General features: G+C 41.1%; 1 protein-coding gene across 3 annotated transcripts in view; it reads right to left on the bottom strand.

Moving 5' to 3' along the window:
* Positions 1 to 22,298, bottom strand: part of fbxw7 (F-box and WD repeat domain containing 7) — a 97,603-nt gene that overhangs the window by 57,600 nt on the left and 17,705 nt on the right. For 2 of the 3 annotated variants that reach the window (XM_035636997.2, XM_035636998.2), the window contains exons 4-5: positions 11,201 to 11,449; positions 10,216 to 10,764 (exon numbers count right to left, since the gene is read on the bottom strand). In XM_035636997.2, coding sequence (XP_035492890.1) covers positions 10,216 to 10,764; positions 11,201 to 11,380 — 729 coding nt within the window. In that variant the 5' untranslated portion in view covers positions 11,381 to 11,449. Of the gene's footprint in view, positions 1 to 1,709; positions 2,129 to 10,215; positions 10,765 to 11,200; positions 11,450 to 22,298 lie in introns of those variants that run through there. The other variant, XM_035636999.2, reaches the window with a different exon arrangement.

The following is a 22,298-nucleotide window of genomic DNA, read 5'->3' as shown; positions in this document are numbered from 1 at the left end:
CAAATGGAGTCGTTCGTAAAAATCTTCAAGGTTTCAGGTTTGAATTTGTTTATAATTATCTTGTCAGGGCTGTCAAATTGAGTAAATGTCCAAATACACGCAAGAAATATACCAAGCTCATGACCTTTTCCTGGACCTCGGACCTAAATGACACGTCAGATATTTAATGGTAAGTTGAATTTTAAAAAAGGAAATCAGATTATAACAAGGCCCAAAACAATCATACCTGTTTAATAAATCTCAATATACCACATGAAAATCAACTGACTCCAGAGTATAGTTTAATTTATTTGATTTAACTCTAAAATGGAAAATGAATCTGTCAAATATTTCTTGAGTGAAAATTGCCTATAGATAGTTTATCATCGCTTAAGCGCGAGTCAATTCTCCCATTTGAGAGGCTGAAACTGTCAAATGTCTGACATGATGGTTTTCATCAATTAAACTTTAATTATTTTTTAGACTGACTTTAATCAGTCAATTTTTCTGTGACAACCAGTGACAACACAAGCAGAGAGTAAGCAGCCGTGCAGAGGGTTAATTTAGCAGCTAAATAAATTAATCTTTCAGAAACTGCCCTGCTTTCGCTTGGGAGTCAGCTCACTTGACATTGGGAGTCTTGTTTCATTAATTTTTCAAGTCACATCGCACATTATGCTGAATTAATTCAGCAGTATGGTTAAAGGAGACTTTTAATTCAAGCAGCGTTGTGGTTACAGCATGCATCGTGCAACCTAATTTGATGTCAAAGAGGAAAAAATGTGTAACGTCAAAGATACAGAATGCTGATGTTTCCAAACTGCTTCAACCTTCAACTTTACAGAATATAAAAACAAGAACTTAAATTCTCATAAAAAAAACATGCTTCCCAATTAATAACACACAAAAATCAAGTAAAAGTTAAAGATAAAAATAAAAATAACATTTTGATATGTTGGTTTATTATATTGAATTTCCCAGTTTGGGATAAATAAAGTCCATCCATCCATCCATCCATCCATCTCAAATTTGAACTCCTAATTTCATGTGCATTCACTTAAGTTGACTGCGTATGAAAATCCTGTAACACTATCTGTAATGAACCAAATTGTTAATTATTATGTGAATATCTGAGATTTTACTAATTTGCATATCCAAATATAAATTCAATTGAGATTAATTTTTTATTTCTCTCCAACTAATGCATCTATGTCTTTGCTAAAACTTCACCTAAAAATAGGCTCATTGGCGACGGCCTTTTAAAGGTTATACGTTGGTGCCGGCCGCGCGCCGTGGGTGGAGTCGTGGCAAGCGCACGTTGTATCTATGAACGTATGGAAACGTATTATTTAAATCTCATGAAACAATAAATCCTTTGTGTCTTTGTCTGAATTTGTTCTCATCTGCTTTTATGACACCACTTAAGCAATGTGAACTGCAGAAGCTATTAAATATAGTACATAACAGTCATCAGCATTAGCCCACTGTAATTACCTAAAAACCGTGTAATGTTACATTTTTCAGCGGAACTGAAAAATTTCAATTTGTAAAACAGGAATTAAGCATCTTGAAATGTTTGATTTGCCTTTTTGACAAACAAACCTTTAGGCCAAGCAACAACAACCAGTGTAAACGTGGGTGCGAGAGTATGATGACGTTTTGACCTTTTTGGGTTCTCTGGATCTACCAAACCCAAACTGTATGACTAATCTATTACATACAATACTCACCCGTCTGCGGCAGAAAGGCAAACCTTGAGCAATGATGTTGATGCTAAATATCTTGAGTACTTTCTGAGGGGGCAACGGCTCCGAGGCAACGTCCTTGGGGTCTGCCCGGTTGAGTGCCCGGTCCTCCAGCGGGACGTGCGCAGTCTTGTCTTTCCCACAGGCAATATTTGGCATCTTTTTCCGTGCACCAGACGAGAAACGGGGAATAGGGCAATGCCGCAGCATTGCAAAAAGAAAAGAGGGGTAGTTCAATGTATCATATCCCAGAGGGAGCGCCAGAAGATGGTCGACCAACGTCGTACACAGGTAACTTTTCTTAAACTAAAGAAGCGTCTTCCTTGAACCTCACAACCATTGTGCAAAAGACGGATCAAGACTGCGCTTGCTGAGCCGTTGCGCCTTCCTACTCAAAACTCATCTCCCTGCTGGACTGGCACCCTTTAAAATATCTCTGGGGTGTGAGGTCACCGATGTGCCCAAGTCAGGGGGAGCAGCTGTTGTCGGAGGCCTGAAAAGAGGATGGACCAACTCAGGCTCCCTCCCCTCAGACAGGCACTGTGGAATCTGCTCCCATGACTCCCTGGGTGGTGGAATGTGTACCAACAGTCGTCTGACGCAGTCCACGTGTCCAGGGAGCTTCCTCATTGTGGTCATTCTCTGACCCCTTTTTGTGGCCCTCCCAACTTAGTGGCCTATACCATCAGCGAAACCAGATAACTTTACCCCAGGAAAACTGTCAGCATACAAACAAAGACAAATGACAATATCCTCATCTGAATCACATGGATTCAAGTGTAGAAGTTAGGATTTTTCCTCCACAATGTACCAAGGTGCCAATGAATGTCAGTGACTCCATGTCAGCAAAGACACCAAGGATATTTCAGGAGACGATCACACACACAGTCACACAACACACACACACACACACACACACACACACACACACACACACACACACACACACACACACACACACACACACACACACACACACACACACACACACACACACACACACACACACACACACACACACACACACACTCCAACATTGGTATGTGTGACACATGCCCTTAAATAAGGATTCACTTCACCATGAGAAGCAGCAGGCGGTCATTGTTTTCCAATTAAACCTTGACACCAGAAAAGGCTCGAATGTGAAAGGTGTGAAAGTAAGAAAGCTCATAGGTGCAGTGATAGAAAAACTACTTTTTCAGCCTCCATGCCTTTTCCCCCCACAGGACATTAACATGCAACAGAGCACAGCTGACATTCACTACTGAATATGTATAAATTCGCAGATTGAGTGAGTGGTAAACGGCAGCCTTCACTGTGCACATTTAAATGTCTGAACACATGTAAACAAAAAAGACCTACAGGGCTTAACCTCTCTTCTATTCTCATATCCACCATTGTTTGAGGAGGATTACGGTGCCAGAACTTCTAACAGAGTACACTGAGGGCCCTGACATCAGGACATTGGACGCAGATGAGTTTTTTTTTTTGTGGCTGAACAACACCCATAGATTTTACAGTATGTTCAGCACAAATGGAGGAGGTTGGCGCCTTATCGGCAGCTGTTCAGCTTATTGACCATGTTGAACTAACATTTGGTGACTGAGCTCTCCGACTGGGCATTCACCCAGGCAAATCTGGGATTTCACCCGTTTTCTGCCGTTCTTCTTCATTTTTTGCTTTCTGCCTCTTTATGAGTACAACAAAACACCAGTACTAAGCAAAGCAAGCCAGAACGTTACAATGCCAGTTGCAGCTTTTTAGCCACACAAATTCTCAATTAGATTTTTTTCAAATTTTCATCTTTTAACGGACAACGTGAGGCAATGCAACTTGTCTAATCAGTTGGTCTTTGCTGGCACATTTCTTTTCCAAGTTCAGCTTGGAATGTCAGGCTCCCAATAAAACCCAGTCCTTCAGCACAGTGGATAATAAGAGTATTTCCATATAGTCCTGCATGAAATTAAATATCTGAGTGCAGACCTTATCCAGTATCCGAGAGTTATGCATTTCTAATTTAATCCACCTGAATGATTTGGCTAATCAGTTTCCATTTCCCTATCACTTAAGAAAACCACGAATGACAATAGTCCACATGCAGTATGATAATAGCCGACCTGTGAGTGACCGCTTGTTTAGGACATATCGTGGGCCTTGTAGAGGTTACATGAGCGTTCAGACTAATCTTAGGCCATCGAGCTATGTGAAAGACACACTGTTCCAGTCTGCTACACCGGTCCAAAGTAACACGTTAAAATAGCGAGCCACGAAAACATATTTAACCTTGGATCCACTGCAATGCTCGTCCTCTACGCCTATAAAAACATTTTCTTAACCATTATCTATTATGCCATTTCCGCCATCAAGCAATCCAGGAACAAGATTCCCAAACCAAGAGGTGGTTCTTGTGCAAAGAGGGAAGTTTGTTTTTAGAGTGCTTGAAGTTGTTCCAACAATCAGTGTCTCTAACTTTTTGCAGATGAAAGGGGTTTAATTATGGTGTTTCCTCCCACAACAAGGAAGATAACCTGATGTGAGTATCTCAGGATATAATGAGTATAGACAAAGGTAGATTAAGCAAAACACGTTGTTAATGGTCATTAAGTTACTATTGTACTGTGAACTAACAATGTATATCAGGGGGACATTTTTATGTCTGCTTTCTTTTAATACTGTCGCTTTATTACTGCCTGGTCTTTGAGTTCGCAATCCCTGATGAGACATCAAGACTGCTGGAGTGTCAAAGGGTCAAGAATGTTTGGCTTCTAGTAATTCAGTACTCTTACAAATCACTCCCAGCTTTTCAAAACAGCTGAGATGACAGGGCATGTCTGCAGAAATAGGCTCTGTGAAAGTAGGAAACTTTAGGCACTGCCTGTGTCGTATGAAGTTATCAGCATTGAAGCTCAAAGTATAATCTGATAAGAGAAGTTATTCGGACATTTGAGCAAAACATATGAAGGAATTACCTTCTTTTCAGGCCACAAAAATAATTATACAACAGGATCCCAAAATGGACAAAACACAGCAGACCTTTAGATTTAAGTGAGAAGTGCAGATGAGACGGCTGTGTTTGCAAAAGACGGACAAACGTTTTCTCCTCATAAGATTATTTCAGAATATTGAGTTAATTGAGTAAGCTTTCAAAACGGTATATTAGTTTCTAGTTTTTAGTAGTATCAATTGATTTAGACCTGTAAATTAACTCCACTGACATGAATAGTTCTGATCCATTCAGTGCTGCCAGTTTTACTGTAATGCCGTCACTACAGCTCTGGAGCATGGGGTGACTTTGGGAAAGGAAAATCTTTTTTATGGTCTTGGTTCTCACTGTGTCATAATGACAGTAGTGACAGTAGTCAGACTTTTTCGTTTGGGTGAGGAAATCAAGATGTGCATTACACAACTGTAACGGTTGATGCAGAGGCAAAGTGGCACCTGGCATGGTTCATTACATAACCCCGCAGTAAATACTTGCAGAGTGAAGGTTTTATGCAGTAGAATTATAGCTTTTTAGTAAAACAAAGATATCGTCACAGTCTTTGTCCCATTCACTCCCACGCTGTCTCTTCAACAGCCGGCAATGTAGCTACAACCTTTACCAAATACCACAGGTATTACGAGAAAAAAAGACAACACATGAGAGCTAACACCCTTTCTCATACAGCTGGACAGCATCCATGTGAAGCAAGCAGCAGTTTATTACTAGGTAAACTCATTACAAGGACTGTGGTGCAGTCTGGGAACAGCTGCCAGAAGCATCCACAACCTGTGGCGCTATGAACTGGTGTGTGACCATGACTTTCATACCACTGACTCCCCCTGGTGTCAAAGACTAGGACAACAACGCTGCACTCCAAAAAAACAATACACACCTAATACAGCAACGATCTAACAATGGCAAGTTTGTAAAGAAGACGCTTCCAGAATCTATTGTGGCAATGACATAATCCTTACATTTTAACAGGTGACTGTGTTTGGAACTTTGTGAATAACATATAGATCTTTAAATCTGTAATGCAAAGAGCTAAATCATTTTTAAAAATAACAACAAAGCCTCCATCAACATTCAACTTGGAGTGGCCTTAGTAATGATTATATTGGTATTTTATTGTCAATTTTTCGTAAGTATGATGACAACAAACATTTTATTGCACCATCCTCCTTTGTTTGATTTCTGTATAATTCAATGTCAAAATAATGTCAAATACAAACTACATGTTGCTGACCAGGAAGAAAGAGCAACTATGATTTAAAAAAGAAAGTTGAGTTTAAAGATATATATATATTTGAGTCTGCTGAGTACAACAGACACAGTAGCCATGTATCAGGATTTGATGAGGGCTTCTGCGAAAACAAACTGTCGTCTATATATTTGGTAGTGACTCAAACTAGTTGCTTTCATGTGGGTGGATGCAAACACTGATCCTTTGTGGCTCATCTATGCCTGTGTGACAAGGGCCAGTGTGTGGGAAACACCACCTACAATAAGCAGGCTGCCTTTTCTGCAGAAAAATATTTAATTAGTGTCAATGAACAGTCATGTGTGTTTGAAGAAAACTAGGCAAAAAAATGTGCCTCAAATTGTCCAAGTTTGCTACAGTGAAAACTAGTCACTCCAATTTCAGACAGCAATAAATGAACATATCTCACTTTCTGAGCAGCCTGCGGTACAATACACATACAACAGTATGTTTATGATCCAGTTCATATTACTTAACAACCTGAAGCTTGTATTCCTATATCCATAGAGTAGAAACAACAATTTAAAAATATTATATTAACCCATATAAATCAATGCCTTATTCAGCAAGTGTTGCCGTCAATTTAACACCGTCGCTGCCCTCCTGCTTTGCTTCATCATGGGTCTGCAGATGCATTTATGTATCTGATGAGTCATTATGAGACATTTAATCCGGTTAGATCACATAATGTCTTGGGTCACTGGCTATAAGTGATATGCTAAAATAAATTCTATGATCAGCAGGCAGCAGTGAACTGTAGGAAACCTGAAATGGGCATAATTAGTTGCCGTTTATTCTTATAACAGCTTTTTTGTTTTGAAATAAAAACTGTGACATATCACAACAATTTAATATTAAGTCTTGCTTATTTGGTTATGCTTTGGAAGCAAATGTTTATTTAAATATGTATCTCAATCTCTTCTACCATGTAATAACAGGTATCCTTAATTTCATGATTTAAAAGTTGCTTAAATAGAACTGTAAGACGTATTTCATTTCTACTTTTGGACAAAACAACAAACTGCACATTGAAAAGAGCAACATTTGCGTCTTCACACTGCACATTGAATCATGCAGAGGTATAGAAAAAGAGAACACTGGAAACTGAACTGTCAACTTCTTAATTTTCTACAGTCCAACAAATACAATTTATTTTAAACATTTGCCAGCTATTTAGTTTTTAAAGCGGAGCTGTATGAAGAGTTTCCAATCCAGGTGGTTACAGTGTTAGTAACTGTATATTCACCGCCCCTGGGAGTTCCCACACCGTTTCCATTTTAATAGTCTATATATTTGCTTATGTCAAATGTTTCGCCAGGAACAGCATATCTCAGTATGAGACATTATATTTATTTATTAAACATTGCTTATTACCTTTCATGTAAGTAGTTTCCTTAGGGGATTGTGGCATTAACTAATTTTCTTTGTAATTTTTTTAAAAACATAAACACCTTTAACATTTCTCCATCTGCCAATGTCAATTAATCTGCATTCCAAGCGACTAATGTGACACGATACACAGATATCAACACCTGCTCCTGCCCAACAGCTACAAGCTGCATGTTAACCCATCACCATATATTCTGAAAATATCATGTGACACACACCCTTTTCTGTACCTTCGAATAGACAGACACCTGCTTAAATGTAAATCTGGTTTTGATTTGACTCCCAAAAGAAAAAGAAAGAAAATCATATTATGCCTGTAGGGATGTTAAAGCATAGCCTAAATATTAATTCATGAATGGTAAATGATCAGCATGACCGGCAGCATCATACCATTGGCACGGGGTCAAAAGAGAGGGGGAATTAAGCGTCTTATTCTGGTAACCTGAGTCTACAGCACACCTGAAGCCTGGCAACACACACACACAATCTGGCTTTATCACAAACATGCTCAGGCATGTACAGTGCTGCTTCTGCATTTAAAACGTACACATCTAGTTTTTAACGTTTATTCACTCTTAGTCACACATTCAGAACCATGTAGTTCATGTCACACCTAGCCCCATGTGAACTCACGCATACCCATTCCAAACATGGCTACTGATCCTCTACTATACTGTTGCATCTCATTTGGTACATGCGTGCTGCAGCTGTCAACATGCACATCATCGTTCACAAGACTGCATGTGCTCTAGGGGAAAGGGATTTTAAAACATGCAACTCATATGAAGATGGTTTCATTTCTACTACCACTACCTCCATTGTGACACACTTTTTAATCCTGGTTTTGCACTAGAAAATCTAATAATCTATGTTATGTATTACTTTCAGTCAGCCTCTGATGCTTCCCACACACCCAGCCGACCCGGCCTCACATATTAGCCAACACACTTACATTATACCTAAAACAGTGTCAATAAATACCAATCTACTTTTTTAGCACCACTGCTAATTCCAAGCATACAAGATCCACAGCTGAACAAAATGTGTACATTCACCATCAAAGCCAGCTGCCCACTAAACTAAGACCTTGACAAACCTATCTGACAGCTGTGTCAGATGGTGAGACACACACAGGAGCAAATTCAGACTATCGGCTATATTTAGGCCAATATATGCAAGGCCGAATCAAAGGCTCTTAAACACATAACATCACTTTATATAGAGACCCACAGGTATGACATACAACGCTGGAAACCACTGTGACAGTTAAGAGGCACATGCTCTTCAACAGCAGTAATAAGACTACCTGAGTGGGCAGTTGTACTTTGTCAGAGGGCTGCAGTCAAGCGACTACACAGCTGACAACAAATCCATGACAGCTTTAGTCATTATCATCTATAACTAGAAATAAAACAGATGGATGAGAAATTAAAGGGGAAACTAACGCAGTAAAGCGTTCATCTAGCATACGCTGCCTTAACAGCCTCAGTGCTACTGGGCATAGATTGTAATAGCGGCAGTTAATGGCTTTCTAGTATTAGCATCACATTTGAGCGACATTGGAAAGCACCAGTTTCAGCAATGTTTAAAAAACAATAATGGTGATTTAACAACAATTACCAGTTAAAACGTAATTTCCAGAACCCTAAAAACTCTGTCAACCACCTGGACAAATATGTATTCTTTCTGCTGCTCAGAAGAATACCAAAAACTTTATAATATAATGATTTACAGAATCTTCATATTAAACTATTGAGTAAAACCATCAAGAGCGGTTAATAGGGGAGGGGACCACCTCAAACTGTATAAAAGGGAGCAAATGTATCATTACAAATAAGTTTGCACTACTTTGTGAGTCCCCCACTTGCAGAAGCATCTGCATTAACGTTTACAGGCGCCATCAAGTGAGTGAGTTCCCATTCGGACAGTCGACATTAACGAATCACTCGGACAAACTTTGTCTTTTATAGGTATGTAAAATGACCCCAGATGTTGGGTAGGAGTCCTGTAATAATCAACATTTACTCGGATCAGGATGAGATGTGAAAATAGCAACAAAAAAGTGATATGGCCAGGACTCGCTATAGGTTAACTGTGTATATATGTACCTTTCACCCTTTCCCCAGTCTAAATTCAGAGGGACTCTGGGGACAAAACCTTTGACAACCTTCACCTAATGGAGCCATCAAATCAAGCTACCAGCAGAATTATTTTGCAATAAATAGAATCAGCATTTTCAAAGAAAAATAATGTGAAAAAATATACAGCAGCCAACTTATTAACAAACAGATAAATCTGTGTAACCTGATGGCCAAACCTTTTGTGTCCAAGTTTAAAGATTCAGACACACAATCAGAAGTGTCCCTTATAGAGGAATGTGCTTTGTTTACATAGTTCTGTACTTTCAGAACTTAAAATCCATCTGTGCCACTGTGGTAATGTGGCATGTGTACCTTTAAGACTTGTATTTGAGGAATCCTTGGTAAACACCTGTTAAAGGGGACGTTGCATTATATGTGAAGTGCAGTAACACATTTATGCCAAAAGAGGGAGCCGTTGTTTTAAATATGCACCATTAACTGTCAATGCAGGACAGTGTAGGGAAGTTTTCAAAGTGGTGAAGTGACAATCAAATACTTCTTCAGTGAGTAACTGTTGCACTTGCTGCAGAAGTATGCTAAAGGGTCATTCCACCCAAATTACATGTTTTGTGACTTAGTGACTTTCAGGCTTTAGCCTCCGACCCGATACAAAGGAGAAACTCATTTTAAACCCAATAGAAACAGTCCCTGTTACTCTGGATACTGCACAGTGAGGGTATATTTAAGAAGTTCCACTGAAACAGCAGCTGTTCTTACCTTCTTGTTGGAAGAGCTTTGGTGTGTACAACCAGAGTCCAGGTTGTTATTGGGAGCAGACACATTGTTCCTGAGAGAGGGAGACCGCAGCCCTTCCTCCCCTTCTCCTTCCTCCTCCTCTTCCTCCTCTCTCCCACTCTCCGCCGAATGTTCAAAGTCATCGCTGTCTTGGTCCATCTCTTCCTCGTCCTCATCCTCCTCTTCCTCCTCGCCCTCTTCCCTCTCCTCTTCCTCCCCTCCCTGTGGCTCCCCTCCCTCTGTCCTCTCCTCCGCCGCCGCCTCCTCCTCCTCCTCTTGGTGGCTGTTGCTGTTGTTGTTCTCCTCCTCTTCCTCCTCCTCCTCGTCCTCTTCGCCCAGCGGCTGACCTCTCAGCCGCCTCTGCTCCGACTCCCACATCCATTGAGCTCCTTTCTCCCTACCATTCACTTCGTTTGGCGGGCCATCTTCACCCTCTTCCCCTTCCTCGTCTCCGCGAGGCCCGTTGCTGGCTCCTGAATCGCTGGGCGCCCATGGTTGTTCCCTCACACCGTCAACCTCTGATGCCTCAGGCTTTGAAAAAGACAAAAAAACATCTCTGTGGTAAGGGTTTGATGAAAGTTTTAATCTGTTGCACTTATACTTGTCCAAAGTTTAAATTTTGGTACCAATGTGAAAAAATACAACCTATCAGGACATTTCCACAATTATATGCCTTGCTCACAACTTGCTAACCCACTTTTGACATGTGGGTTTGTATTTCATATACTTCTATATCACTATAATATAAATAAAAGGGCTGCAACTAACAATTATTTTCATTAGTGATTCACATTTGTTCACATTAAAGAACAAAGTTTCAAATTTAAGGACTCGTTTCCTCCATAAAAATGACCTAAACCAATTAATCGATCATCAAAATAGTTGCCGATTAATTTACTAGTCAATTGCTTATTGATTCACTGTTGCAGCTTTAAGACATAACTTCTTGGATGTGAGTTGAACTTACCCTCTGCTGCAGCTGCTCTTCATCCTCTACTACCCGGTTCATGTGCTCATCCTCGTCTCCCTCCTCTGCTGCCTGCTGGGGTGCCCGGGCTGTGGAGGAGGCGTTACCTCGCACTGCCGGACCCCCCGGCCCCCGACTCCGCCTGCTGCTGCTGCCCCCCGACAGCAGATCCTGGTTCATTTCCAAAAGCCAGCTTGCTACCTCCTGGACCTTCGCTAGGCTGTCTGAGGAGGGGAAGGGCTTGGCATTCTGCAACACACACACAAAATATAAGTCATACGATTAAAATATGTTGATCGCTTTCTTCTGAAACTGGACACACTAAACGTTGTTTCTGCAAAAGTCATTCAATTGCTAAAGAGAAAGAATAAAGACTCCTTTTAGAGATCATCATTCCACACAGACAAGTGCATGCTCAAAGTTTGAATATGCCTCATGGCTTGAAATAAGGTTTATGAAACATTTGCTCTTGGAGACACTTGTGCTGCTCGGTAGCAGATAGAAGAGGGGAGAAAAAATGAAGTGGTTGTTTTTGGCTTCAGATCACACAGCATTGAATTCTCTGATGATGATGATGATGATGATGATGATGATGATGATGATGGTGATGATGATGATTATGAGCAGCATTGCCTTGGGAGCTACTAGTAGTATTCCAACTTCCAACAAAGCCAATAAACAAAGTCCAGTCTGTCAAATATAAGAGCAGTGTGTGGCTTAAATGCACCAGAATGTTATCCAACAAATGCTCTTAAGATCTGGGAAAGAAAAGACATTTTTCTTCATCTTTAAATTTGACGGTGTTGCTGCTAGTATGCCTTTACCAGTTATTTGAAGGCAAACCAACTGGATAAACACACAAGCTAAAAGGCCCAGCTGAGGCCCAGTCACAGACGTAGCAAGAATTCAAACTCGAGCAACAAGGGCTGAACAATTAACCAAAGCCTTATTAAAATAGCAATAATATAAGTGCAGGCTCTGCAATTTTGTGGAAAAAGATCATGTAGATCATAACAAACCATTTTAAATGAAGCATTGTGATGCAACAACATGCAGGTCATATTCTCCAGAACATGCTTGTTTGGTACAGGCCCCAGCAAAATCCTCATCAGTCATCATTTCATTTTATTTTTATTGAAAATCAAATTCAAAAATTCTCACTAAAACCATGACTCATATTATCAATATCTGTCAAAAATAATCACAATATGATCTTTTTTTGCATATCGTCCCAGTTTGGCTGATGCTTTAAGTTCTTTCTGCCCATAGGTGCTTGAACGGACAGGAACATTCAGGCATTTATGATGTTGCAAGGCAGCTAAATTTAGATACGCTTTTTAGAAATGTCACATGCACATGTATAGTTTCGGCTGAGGTAGGTTTAGAATGGGCCATTTCAATGCCCACACGAGGTCTTCTAGCTAACCTTAACTACGACAAACTAAGAATCCGTTATGCAGGGCGCAGCTCCATATCTCCTCACTGAACCAAATATAAGATGACAAAATATTTCTGGAGACACACATACGTTATCCGTTTCAGCGCAAACCAATTGCTTTGACCTTGAGGAAAAAGTCAATGGTGCCTCCCTTTGTTAAGGCTTCTCATCCTCTTTGCTGCAGAGTCCCAGTGCTGTGGTGGGAAGCATTAGACCGATCTCAGATTGCACAGCCCCCCTTTGGGAGCGCCGGTTCATTGCAGTGAGCCGACGAGAGGAAGGCTATGAATAGTTGTCCCTGCCTTTTACCGGAATGGCCCAGGTTCCGTAATTGGTTTCCCTAATACAGCATGAAATTTGTTTGTTGTCATCGTTGTTCAAACAATTGCGAGCAGAGCAAACAGGCTGAGAGAGAGATCGACGCACAATAAAATCATGACCGATGAAAAGGGACGGGCGTATCACACACTTGTGATTCTTTTCCTTTTTTTTCTTGGCCAAGAGCTTTTGTGTTCTTGATCAAAAGCGGCAATAGCAGCTGAAAATCGGTTGTTTTAGAGATTTATAAAGCTAATCATACCATTATCATCATTCACCCTTCAAAATGTCCCTTGACTCAAATGCCCACTTAAATGGCAAGGAGAGAAAAAATCACTTTGCACAAGCAGCATGTACAACTATACAAATTGTTCTCTTGAACAAAAAACACAGCCTTTTTTATCATGTTAGGAAAAAAAACACAACTTTGGAACAACTATTTATTTGAGTATCAAATAATGTGAAAGGACTCACTGTTGCTAACAAGAGTCAGAGCATAAGAACAGCTCTGACAAAGCCTCAGTATGGTACTAGCTGGTGACCGAGCAAAACAAAGCTAAGAATATTGGACTTGACATCCAGTGGCCAGAAACGAATACTGATGTTGTTCTACTTCTGCAGCATGTGTGCAAAGTCAATTGTTTTCTCGCTATTAAAACAAAGTCATGTTAATATTGTCGAGGTTTATCCATTCCCCCCTAAGTGACTGAAAATATCCTTGAACGAAAACATTTTTTTTTTCTATTAAAACTATTGTGCATATGAAAGGCGCATAACCAGTCGCCCTAACAAGTTTGTAGCATTCGAAGTTAGACACCACATCATTAAATGTGCCTTTAATCATGTTATATTCAGTGTTTGTCGGACAAAAGATTTTTCCTTCTCTGAGAATAATAAGATGTACCGTATATGGACCAGCATTGACAGAGTGTGTGTGCCCGGCAGTCTGGCAGCACCACATGCATCCAGACAATCCCTGGAGTAGCGGCTGATGGCGAAGGGGTTGCCAAGTTGGCACTTCACAGATAAAGCCACAGCTGTGGCACACACAGACTTTAGTTAAGCCCTATCCACAGACTCAACATGGGGCACTTCAGCGAGAGTATGGTGGCTCTTGGGTGGACTTGGACAGAGTTCTCGAAGTGCTGTGATGCAATATGACGCATCAGGTTGAGAAGGGAAAGTTCAGGAAAATGTCCATGTTGGAAAGCATCTCAAAAGAGGCTGCTCGCATTGACAGGTATTAAGTTAGGAGGGGGTGTGAAGATGCATCTCCCTCATCGCTCTCTTAGGTCCAAGCTGGGTTAGCCTAGCTCTTAATCCCAGCTCTCTTTTCATTCAGTAACTACTCTTCTGCAACCCGAGCGTATCCACACACTTCTGGTCGACACATACACTTTTCTGTGGTGGCAAGATGCTGGGTTTTTTTCTGACACACCAGGAGAGACTAATTTACCACAACAAACTTTGAGTGAGTCACATTTACACATGGGCAGTTAGGCTGTTATTATAGAGCGATGCACTGGAGACGGGTGAACAGTCGATAAGAAATGACTAGTCTATGTGTGTGTTTATGTCCTGAGACAGAGAGGGAACATGGATCGGGGATGGAAGATTAGGAAGAGATGTATGAGGAGAGAGAAGACAGGAGGCAAAGAAGCAAAAAAAAAGAAAGACAGATGAGAAAAAACGTTTTCTTAACTTTACACATAGGAAGTCTGGATGAGACCCAGATAATATTCAAAGATTCAAGCCTTAGTTGCACCGTACTACAAAAGGTAACATTGGTATGCAGCTTTAAGGCCAAAAATATTTAGACCTGTACATTTTCAATTTTAAAGCCATTTGCAGACTAAAAGGCTAATCTTGAACACTGATCATGTCCCTTTAGGCATGTGTTTTAGTGTGTTAAATTACAGTTTTAAGAATATTGAGAAAGCAATGTATCACAGATACAGAGACAACATCGGTCAATAAAGGTGGGTCAATGTGGTAAGGAGATTCTCATTTTAGTCCAGTAATAGAGGTAATATTATACATTGAAATGATTCTGGCCAAAAGTAATCCCATCGTTTTCTACTGACATAACACTTATTCTTGAATTAATGAGTTGAATATCTAAAATAGAGCGTCGGTATCTGTAAAAATAACCATCTCACATCACTCGAGATTAAAATGCAAAAGAGCGGAGATTCTGCTTTTGATGATGGATTGCAAAAATCTAAGATCCCATTGGGGCTCAAGTATGACAGAAATTTCCAGCTGTGAAAAGATGAAACCCGACTAAAAGGAGGCTCAATCGTTTCAAGGCTACAGGACACAGATAGCACATAAACCTTGTTGAGAATAAGGAAAGAAGATTGTGCTGAAACTCCCAAATGGCAGCGATAAATCACACCAATGTGACCTTAATAGAACAGTAGGAGAGGGTGGAGAAAATATTGGCTGCTCACAGAGCACATAGTAACAGATATAGATCGAGCAGCGGATGTGTAGCAGCTCCACGTAGGTTCTCAAATATTAGCAGTGGGACACGGGTGAAGACTGAACAAACCAATAATAGTGTTCGGAAGCAATGGGACACTCTCTTCCGTCTCATTCCTGCCTCCTTAGAACCATGTGACACCAAAGAAAATAGACTAAAAGAGGATTTTGACTTTTGCATTCATGGATTCTTTGAGCCAAGAAATGTAATAAGAGAAAGCTTTTCCTATAAATACACACGTTTGTTGAAATCTTTGCATATTCATTTCAGTGCTGAAGCTATTAATCGATGGCTCTGTTTCAAACTGGTACCCTGTGATGTCTGAGAGGAAGAAAGTGAAACCTCAATCCCTGAGCTGCTTGACAAAGGGACATTCATTTCCACATAGAAGCGCTTCATCCACTTGACAATGCTTTTCAAGGGAAAGAATGACTTGGTATTATTGGGCAACAACCCAATGATACCAAGTCATTCAAAGTAATTTCCTTTGTGGATTTCTGACGTTACTCATGAGAGCATAATTCTTCTGGGAAACTGTGAGAGTGAGCCCTCTGCTGTGATAATGGACGACTGCCAGAGGACTATTAAAACAGACATGGGCATAATAAGCAATGAAAAAGAGGGAACCCTAGAAGCTACAGCCATGAGGCAAAAGCCTATGTTAGAGCAAAGTTGCACTCTCATTCACACACACACACACACACACACACACACACACACACACACACACACACACACACACACACACACACACACACACACACACACACACACACACACACACACACACACACACACACACACACACACACACACACACACACACACACACACACACACACACACACACACACACTCTTGTTTGTCTTTTATTCATTCCATTAGAAAGAGCTTTTTCTCCCACTGAGGAGGGGCAGCAATCACTTTAAACCGCCAGCAGTCTGAAGGCATCCATTTAAATGACTGCAAGCTGAAAGCAAGTCCACGGTTGTCAAGGCAGCGAGACACCCATTAAATCACCTGGTTCCATTAAAGAATCAATTACTGTGCACCGTTCTTCTACCTGAGAAAGTGCTTCAGACAACCAATAAATAAGATTTCTGCACCACTCACTTCGCTTCTTTTCCGCGATATGCTGTCCGATGTGTTTCCTACATTGCACACAGGTGACAACACACAACTACTGTTTTGTCGTCTGATCAGGAGGCATGAAGACACCGCTGTGGCGGTGTCCGTGGGCAGTGACGCACTGTTACCTTTGGTTGACTTGGGCAGCCAGTGGCCAGTTTCTGCAGCTGCTCTGAAGTAGAGGAGAGGAGATCTGAGCAGCAAGCTGTGCGGCCCAGCCTCTTCATCAGAGAGGAGATGATGCTGCAGCCACAGCCACACATCGACTTGCTCATTAGTAGCTCGTCGGTTTTCTGGGGTTAGAAATAGGTGGGGGGGAGTGCAAGCCGCTGCCACTTCCTGGTCCTTGCCGAAATTCCCTCAGTTATCCACACACCTAACGGCTCTTCTGTGATGTATTCCACATGGTGCAGTCGATCCACAGGTATTCCGTCGCCGAGATCCGGCTTTTATCTACAGTCGATGTGCTACAGATCCCCGACGCTCAGCTTAATCCACAGTCAGGACATTTAAGTTGGGAGGTACAGTTTGCCGGTCCATTTCCCTCGTGATTACTTACTCCACTCCCTCTCTCCTGTGCTGCCGTGCACACGCCTCCTGCTGTAGCTTCCCTTTTTTGCCAAACTCAGTCCCATACACATAACAGCTTCTCCTGATTTTGCAAATAATACACAGGATTCAGTGTCAGCCACCGGCCCCTTCTGTCTCTCAGAATTTCCATTCGTCTCTTTCCACTCCCTCCACTGCCTTCGGCTGCTGTGCAATGAGGACGCTATCCCCGTCAAAGCAACGGTCACCACTGTACACCCCTCCCCTCCGCCGCCGCCGCCACCACCACCACCACCACACAGAAACAAGCCGCTCCAGCGGTAAACCACTCAGACTGAGCTTCTCCAACTCGCCGATAAAAGTGCTGCCCTCACATGAAATCCAAGCTCCTAGCTTTACCGTTAATTGAGGAAGCAATAGACGGAATATTGTAAGAAATCTAAACCACTCTGCATGCAGCAGAAGGACTGATGAGCAGGATACAGTCAGGATCCAATCGGGGGGAGGGTTCAGATTAAGCATTTAGGAGCAGAAGGGATTGTTATGGTAATTATCTGTCATTGCAGTCAAGATGCTGGTGATCATCACTTTAATAATATGTGAAATGAAATAGACACTTTAATGTGTCCAATTATTTAATTGATTAAGAAAACCTGAAAAGGTAGGTAGAAAACAAAATTTGCAGTAAACTAACAGTAATTTATGGTTTGTAAGCTTTTTTGTTCGATTAACTAGATAGAACAATATAATATGGTACATGGAGCTTCCCTGGACTATGATTTAAACATCTGCAATCCAAGTGCATCCTTTTTAAATCCTGTGTGTGTGTGTGTGTGTGTGTGTGTGTGTGTGTGTGTGTGTGTGTGTGTGTGTGTGTGTGTGTGTGTGTGTGTGCATGTGTGTGCGCGCATGTGTGTGCGCGCATGTGCGTGTGTGCGTGTGTGCGTGTGTGTGCGCGTGTGTGTGTCAACATCTGTGCCCGCTTTAGCGAGACCACACATCCCCTGATCAGCTCATCACAGCTCTTTAACCTCACGAGCCAAGTGACGCTAGGGGACAACATGAGCATCATTTAGTGCGGAAGCTAATAGTCACCAGAGCTGATGAAGTCAGAAGGCCTTGGGAGTGAGAAATGATAGCAGCATAGCAAAGATAAGCTGACAAAAGCTGAAAATGTGCCCGCTGTTAAAGGAACATGCTATTAATAGCGCACACAGAAAAAAGGCATCAATTGACAGTTCATTTTCTCCAATCACCACACCGATATCAAGGCAGCAAAATAGGAGAAAATGCTAAACACTGAGCATATGCTGCAAAAATATCTAATTAACAAATAGGTCAATAAACAGAGAATTAATTTTCTTTGTATCGGGGGATTTCACCACATATAATAACTATAAATCTGATTTCATGTTCTTAAGTGTGTATCCACGGAGAGAACCAAAGTATCTCTGCACCTGGGCTGTCCAGCCTGTAGATATATATTCACCGTATTTAATGATGCACAGTGATCCGCTCTAAACTGCCATTATTCTCTTTTTAGGTGGCTATTACAAAAATGACAAGAGCTATTATTGTACCATCAGATTATCTGGGTGAGGTGCATCATGCTTCGGTGTGCAGCTGTGAACACCTGCCAAACGCATTCAACGCGAGAGGAGGTGGAAAGGATAATGATGAAGCACTTAGAGCGGTTCTCTGTGCTCACTCACCGGCACGTCGTTGTGCTGTTGATACGAGTGCCACTAAATGTGACATCTTGCTGTGATTCATTGCAACAGAGGTTTCCTGAAATACCAGGTTGCCATCTCCTTGGAACTAGCAGCGCATCAGGAGAGGAATTGAACTCTGCAAACCTCTGCAGACCTCTTATCTCCAATCATCCAAAACAATCTATAAAGGGAAATGCCTCACTGTCAACCTAGGACATGGACAGACAATAGCTTTAAAATAAAAAATCCAACCTTCACTTTACGTATGCAGAAGCTAACGTTAAAGCAGAACAGAACATTTCAACCTCATCTCAAATCACAATGCTACACAGGAAAAAAATTGCATCATGTTCTTTTCTTTTCCGGGACAAAAAAAAAAGACAGGGCAGGGTGAAAGGGTGCCCTGTTCATTATTTATGAATATTGCTTTTCACTGTGTCAGCTCACTGTTTCAGTATTGATCCATGAAGGAAAGACTGACTGCACCATGGTGGAAGGTTTCAGAGGAAGCCGCAACGACTAGGTTTACACACAGAAGCTATAGGGACTGTCACACCTAATGGGCAAGTGAAACTGGTATATGACTTTGCATGAACATTACAATTATATATATATATTGAATAAAGAGTTCTTGATTATAGGTCTTTAAGTTCATTAGACATTCTCTCTGCAGTCGATGGAAAATAAAACAGTAGCCTTAGGGTTAATGAAACTTTAAATTCAACTAGAACCACAAACCATGTCAACCTCTCCCCTGGATGATGAGAACGGTCCTCATCTCACCACAGACAATCACAGTGTGGCTCAGAGAAACAGCTGTGTCACTGTTGTCTCATCTTTCCCACTGTAGACTTCCCTTCATGATGTAGACTCACTTAACTCCCGTCTCATTGATCAACATTAAATGACCTTTAATTTAAGTCCACTTGGATGTACTTCAACTTCAAAGAAGCAAAAAGGGGATTCAGTCAGTGTGCCTTGAAATGTGTCTCAGGTTGTCTGTGTTATTAAACTGAACACAGGCCGTGTTAACAGACTACAGACAGAATGACATCAGCTCTGGTATAAATTGAGAAATCTGAAGCATCGAGCGGCCTTAAAATATCAACTTTGGTTTACTGTGAGGCTAAACAGGCCTAACAGCACAGACTCTAACTTGCAAAAGACAAAATCCCTTTTCAAAAAACCTCCAAACATGAAGTTGGTTATAAGTCAATATTCTCGGCACTGCAGTTGAGAATGTGTTGTTTAAACAGACAATAAAAAACTATAGCAGTACCTGATATCAATTCTATTACAAAATGAAACTGATTAAGAATCAAACACTGACATTAAATTTAATTAATTAACATGTCATGTAGACAAACATGGCCACACCACATCACTGATCTTGCACACAGACTGATTCTCCTCTGACAAGGCTGCACTCTAGTGGGCAAAGACTGAAACCTCATGCAGGACTGACCAACATCTATCCATATCTGAGGATATGGTAGTTGGTGGAATATTTCATATAAACATGACGAGCTTCAGCATGTACTTATAGTGATTGGAAATCATGTTAGTTGATGAGAAGTTTTGTGACAACCGGATGTCGTAAGCAGAAGTACCTTAACTCGTGATTATTTATCAAGACAGTAGACACAAATGTCGTACTTTGGACTTGTTCCCTGAGATGTGTTCTGATGATTGTCAAATCAAAGGTTATGTGATCTGTTTGGTTTTTCTGTTTGCTTGTTAGCAGGATTACTTGTTTTGTATGATTTTTTTAAAATCAAAGATAGGTTTCCAGCAGCAGAGTCGTAACTTCCCGTCACCCCAACGCAGACACAAAGTTGGATTTCCTGTCTTCACCAGGGTCTCCAAAGCACGGATGGGTGACAGTTAACCACAACTCTCAAAAGCCTAACCATGCAGTTACCACTGATGATTGTACAATCCAACAAAGACCAGCCTCAGCACAGTGATGAACATCAAGAGAGTTTGATTATATAGACCACTGCCCAGTATCGCCAATACAGTGGTGAGCTTTAACATTCCAATGTTAAAATCATAACAGATAAGACTTTAATCTGCAGGCTAGATATATTTTACTTCTATTCACTACTGCAGTGCAGTAGTGCAGTTAAAAATCTTTTTACCAAACCACACAGTGCTGGTTAGCCAAGTCGTAGTACGTAGAGCTGACTGGCATCGCTCCTATCAGTATGTCGAACTTCATTTTAAATTCCTTACACAACTGATTCGCAGAGAACAAATGATCTTCTTTAGTGGAAAAAAAAGTATTTGTTTAAAGACGATACAGACACCATTCACTTTTAGTTTTCATCAGCCACAGACTGCTTACGTCAGTAATTGCACAGACCAACACAAAGTTGATCACTAGAAAAGAAAGTGTCCAAATTTGACATGATATTGTAATTGCAGTTATTCCAACTTTCTGGACTGAAATGTGCATAAGCAGGAGTTTTTTCTCCCTTTTAACTGTGTGTATGCTTTTCACTTGAGCGGGCAGAAAAAAGGCTGTTCTGAATTATTTACAAAGAATGAGGGGGTTAGAGGCGTGGGACCGATTATGGAGTGACAGAGGATAGTTAAATCTCAGTCCCTTTCACCAACCTGCTTAGGAAGCAGTTTCAAATTCAAAATTCAAAGGACCTTTTCAGGAAATGACAGCAGTGCCCTTCTTCCTACAAGAATCCAGCAGCACGTCATTACCTTTTCATCAGATCCAATTCTTCTGCTCTTTAAAAATGTTTAACCTCAAGAGTAAAAAAATCTCTTTTAAAAGTGGTAAAACGCTGGCGCTCGCACATTTCCTACGTCTGGGAAAGTGAATAATTTTCCAGATTAAACATGGGAGTCTTCTTATATTTATCATTTCAGCCTCGTGTTTGCAACAGGACGGTTTCACATTTAACGGCCAATCAGTCATCGACAAAAAGGCTGTGTCTTGATTGATTATAGCCGCTATACACAGATGACTATGCACTAAAGTCATTCAATCATCTCAACACACACAAACATACTGATTCTTTCATGCCTTTCTTAATGTATGGAACAGTTTTGCCAGAGGTCGCCCCATCACGCATTCGAGTCTGGAGCATGAGGCGGTAGCAATGCCACACAAATAAGGAAGTTGCACTTGAATGAAAATTCAATCCTACAAAACCTTTGTCTGAATTATTCAAACTCCATATCAAATTTCCTTTATCCAGTCCCTGGGACCAGGGAAACAGTTTTAGGTGCAAGACAGTTTTAACATTTTGACATCTGAGTGCCCATCCACGCTTTAAAAATGCAGCAGTGAGCCAAACAAGGGTCGGCTATGTGCTATCACTTTACCTTTAATTCACCACTGCGTGCCTGGGCTGAATAATTCAGGACTTGCGCCACACTCTAAGCTTTGAGGAAGAATTCTCCTCACAGGACTGAACACTGAACACACCACAAACACATTAGGCAATT

The sequence above is a fragment of the Scophthalmus maximus genome, chromosome 8 (assembly GCF_022379125.1).
Source record: "Scophthalmus maximus strain ysfricsl-2021 chromosome 8, ASM2237912v1, whole genome shotgun sequence".
Classification (NCBI taxonomy): Eukaryota; Metazoa; Chordata; class Actinopteri; order Pleuronectiformes; family Scophthalmidae; genus Scophthalmus; species Scophthalmus maximus.
This window is presented reverse-complemented; position numbering and strand designations above follow the sequence as displayed.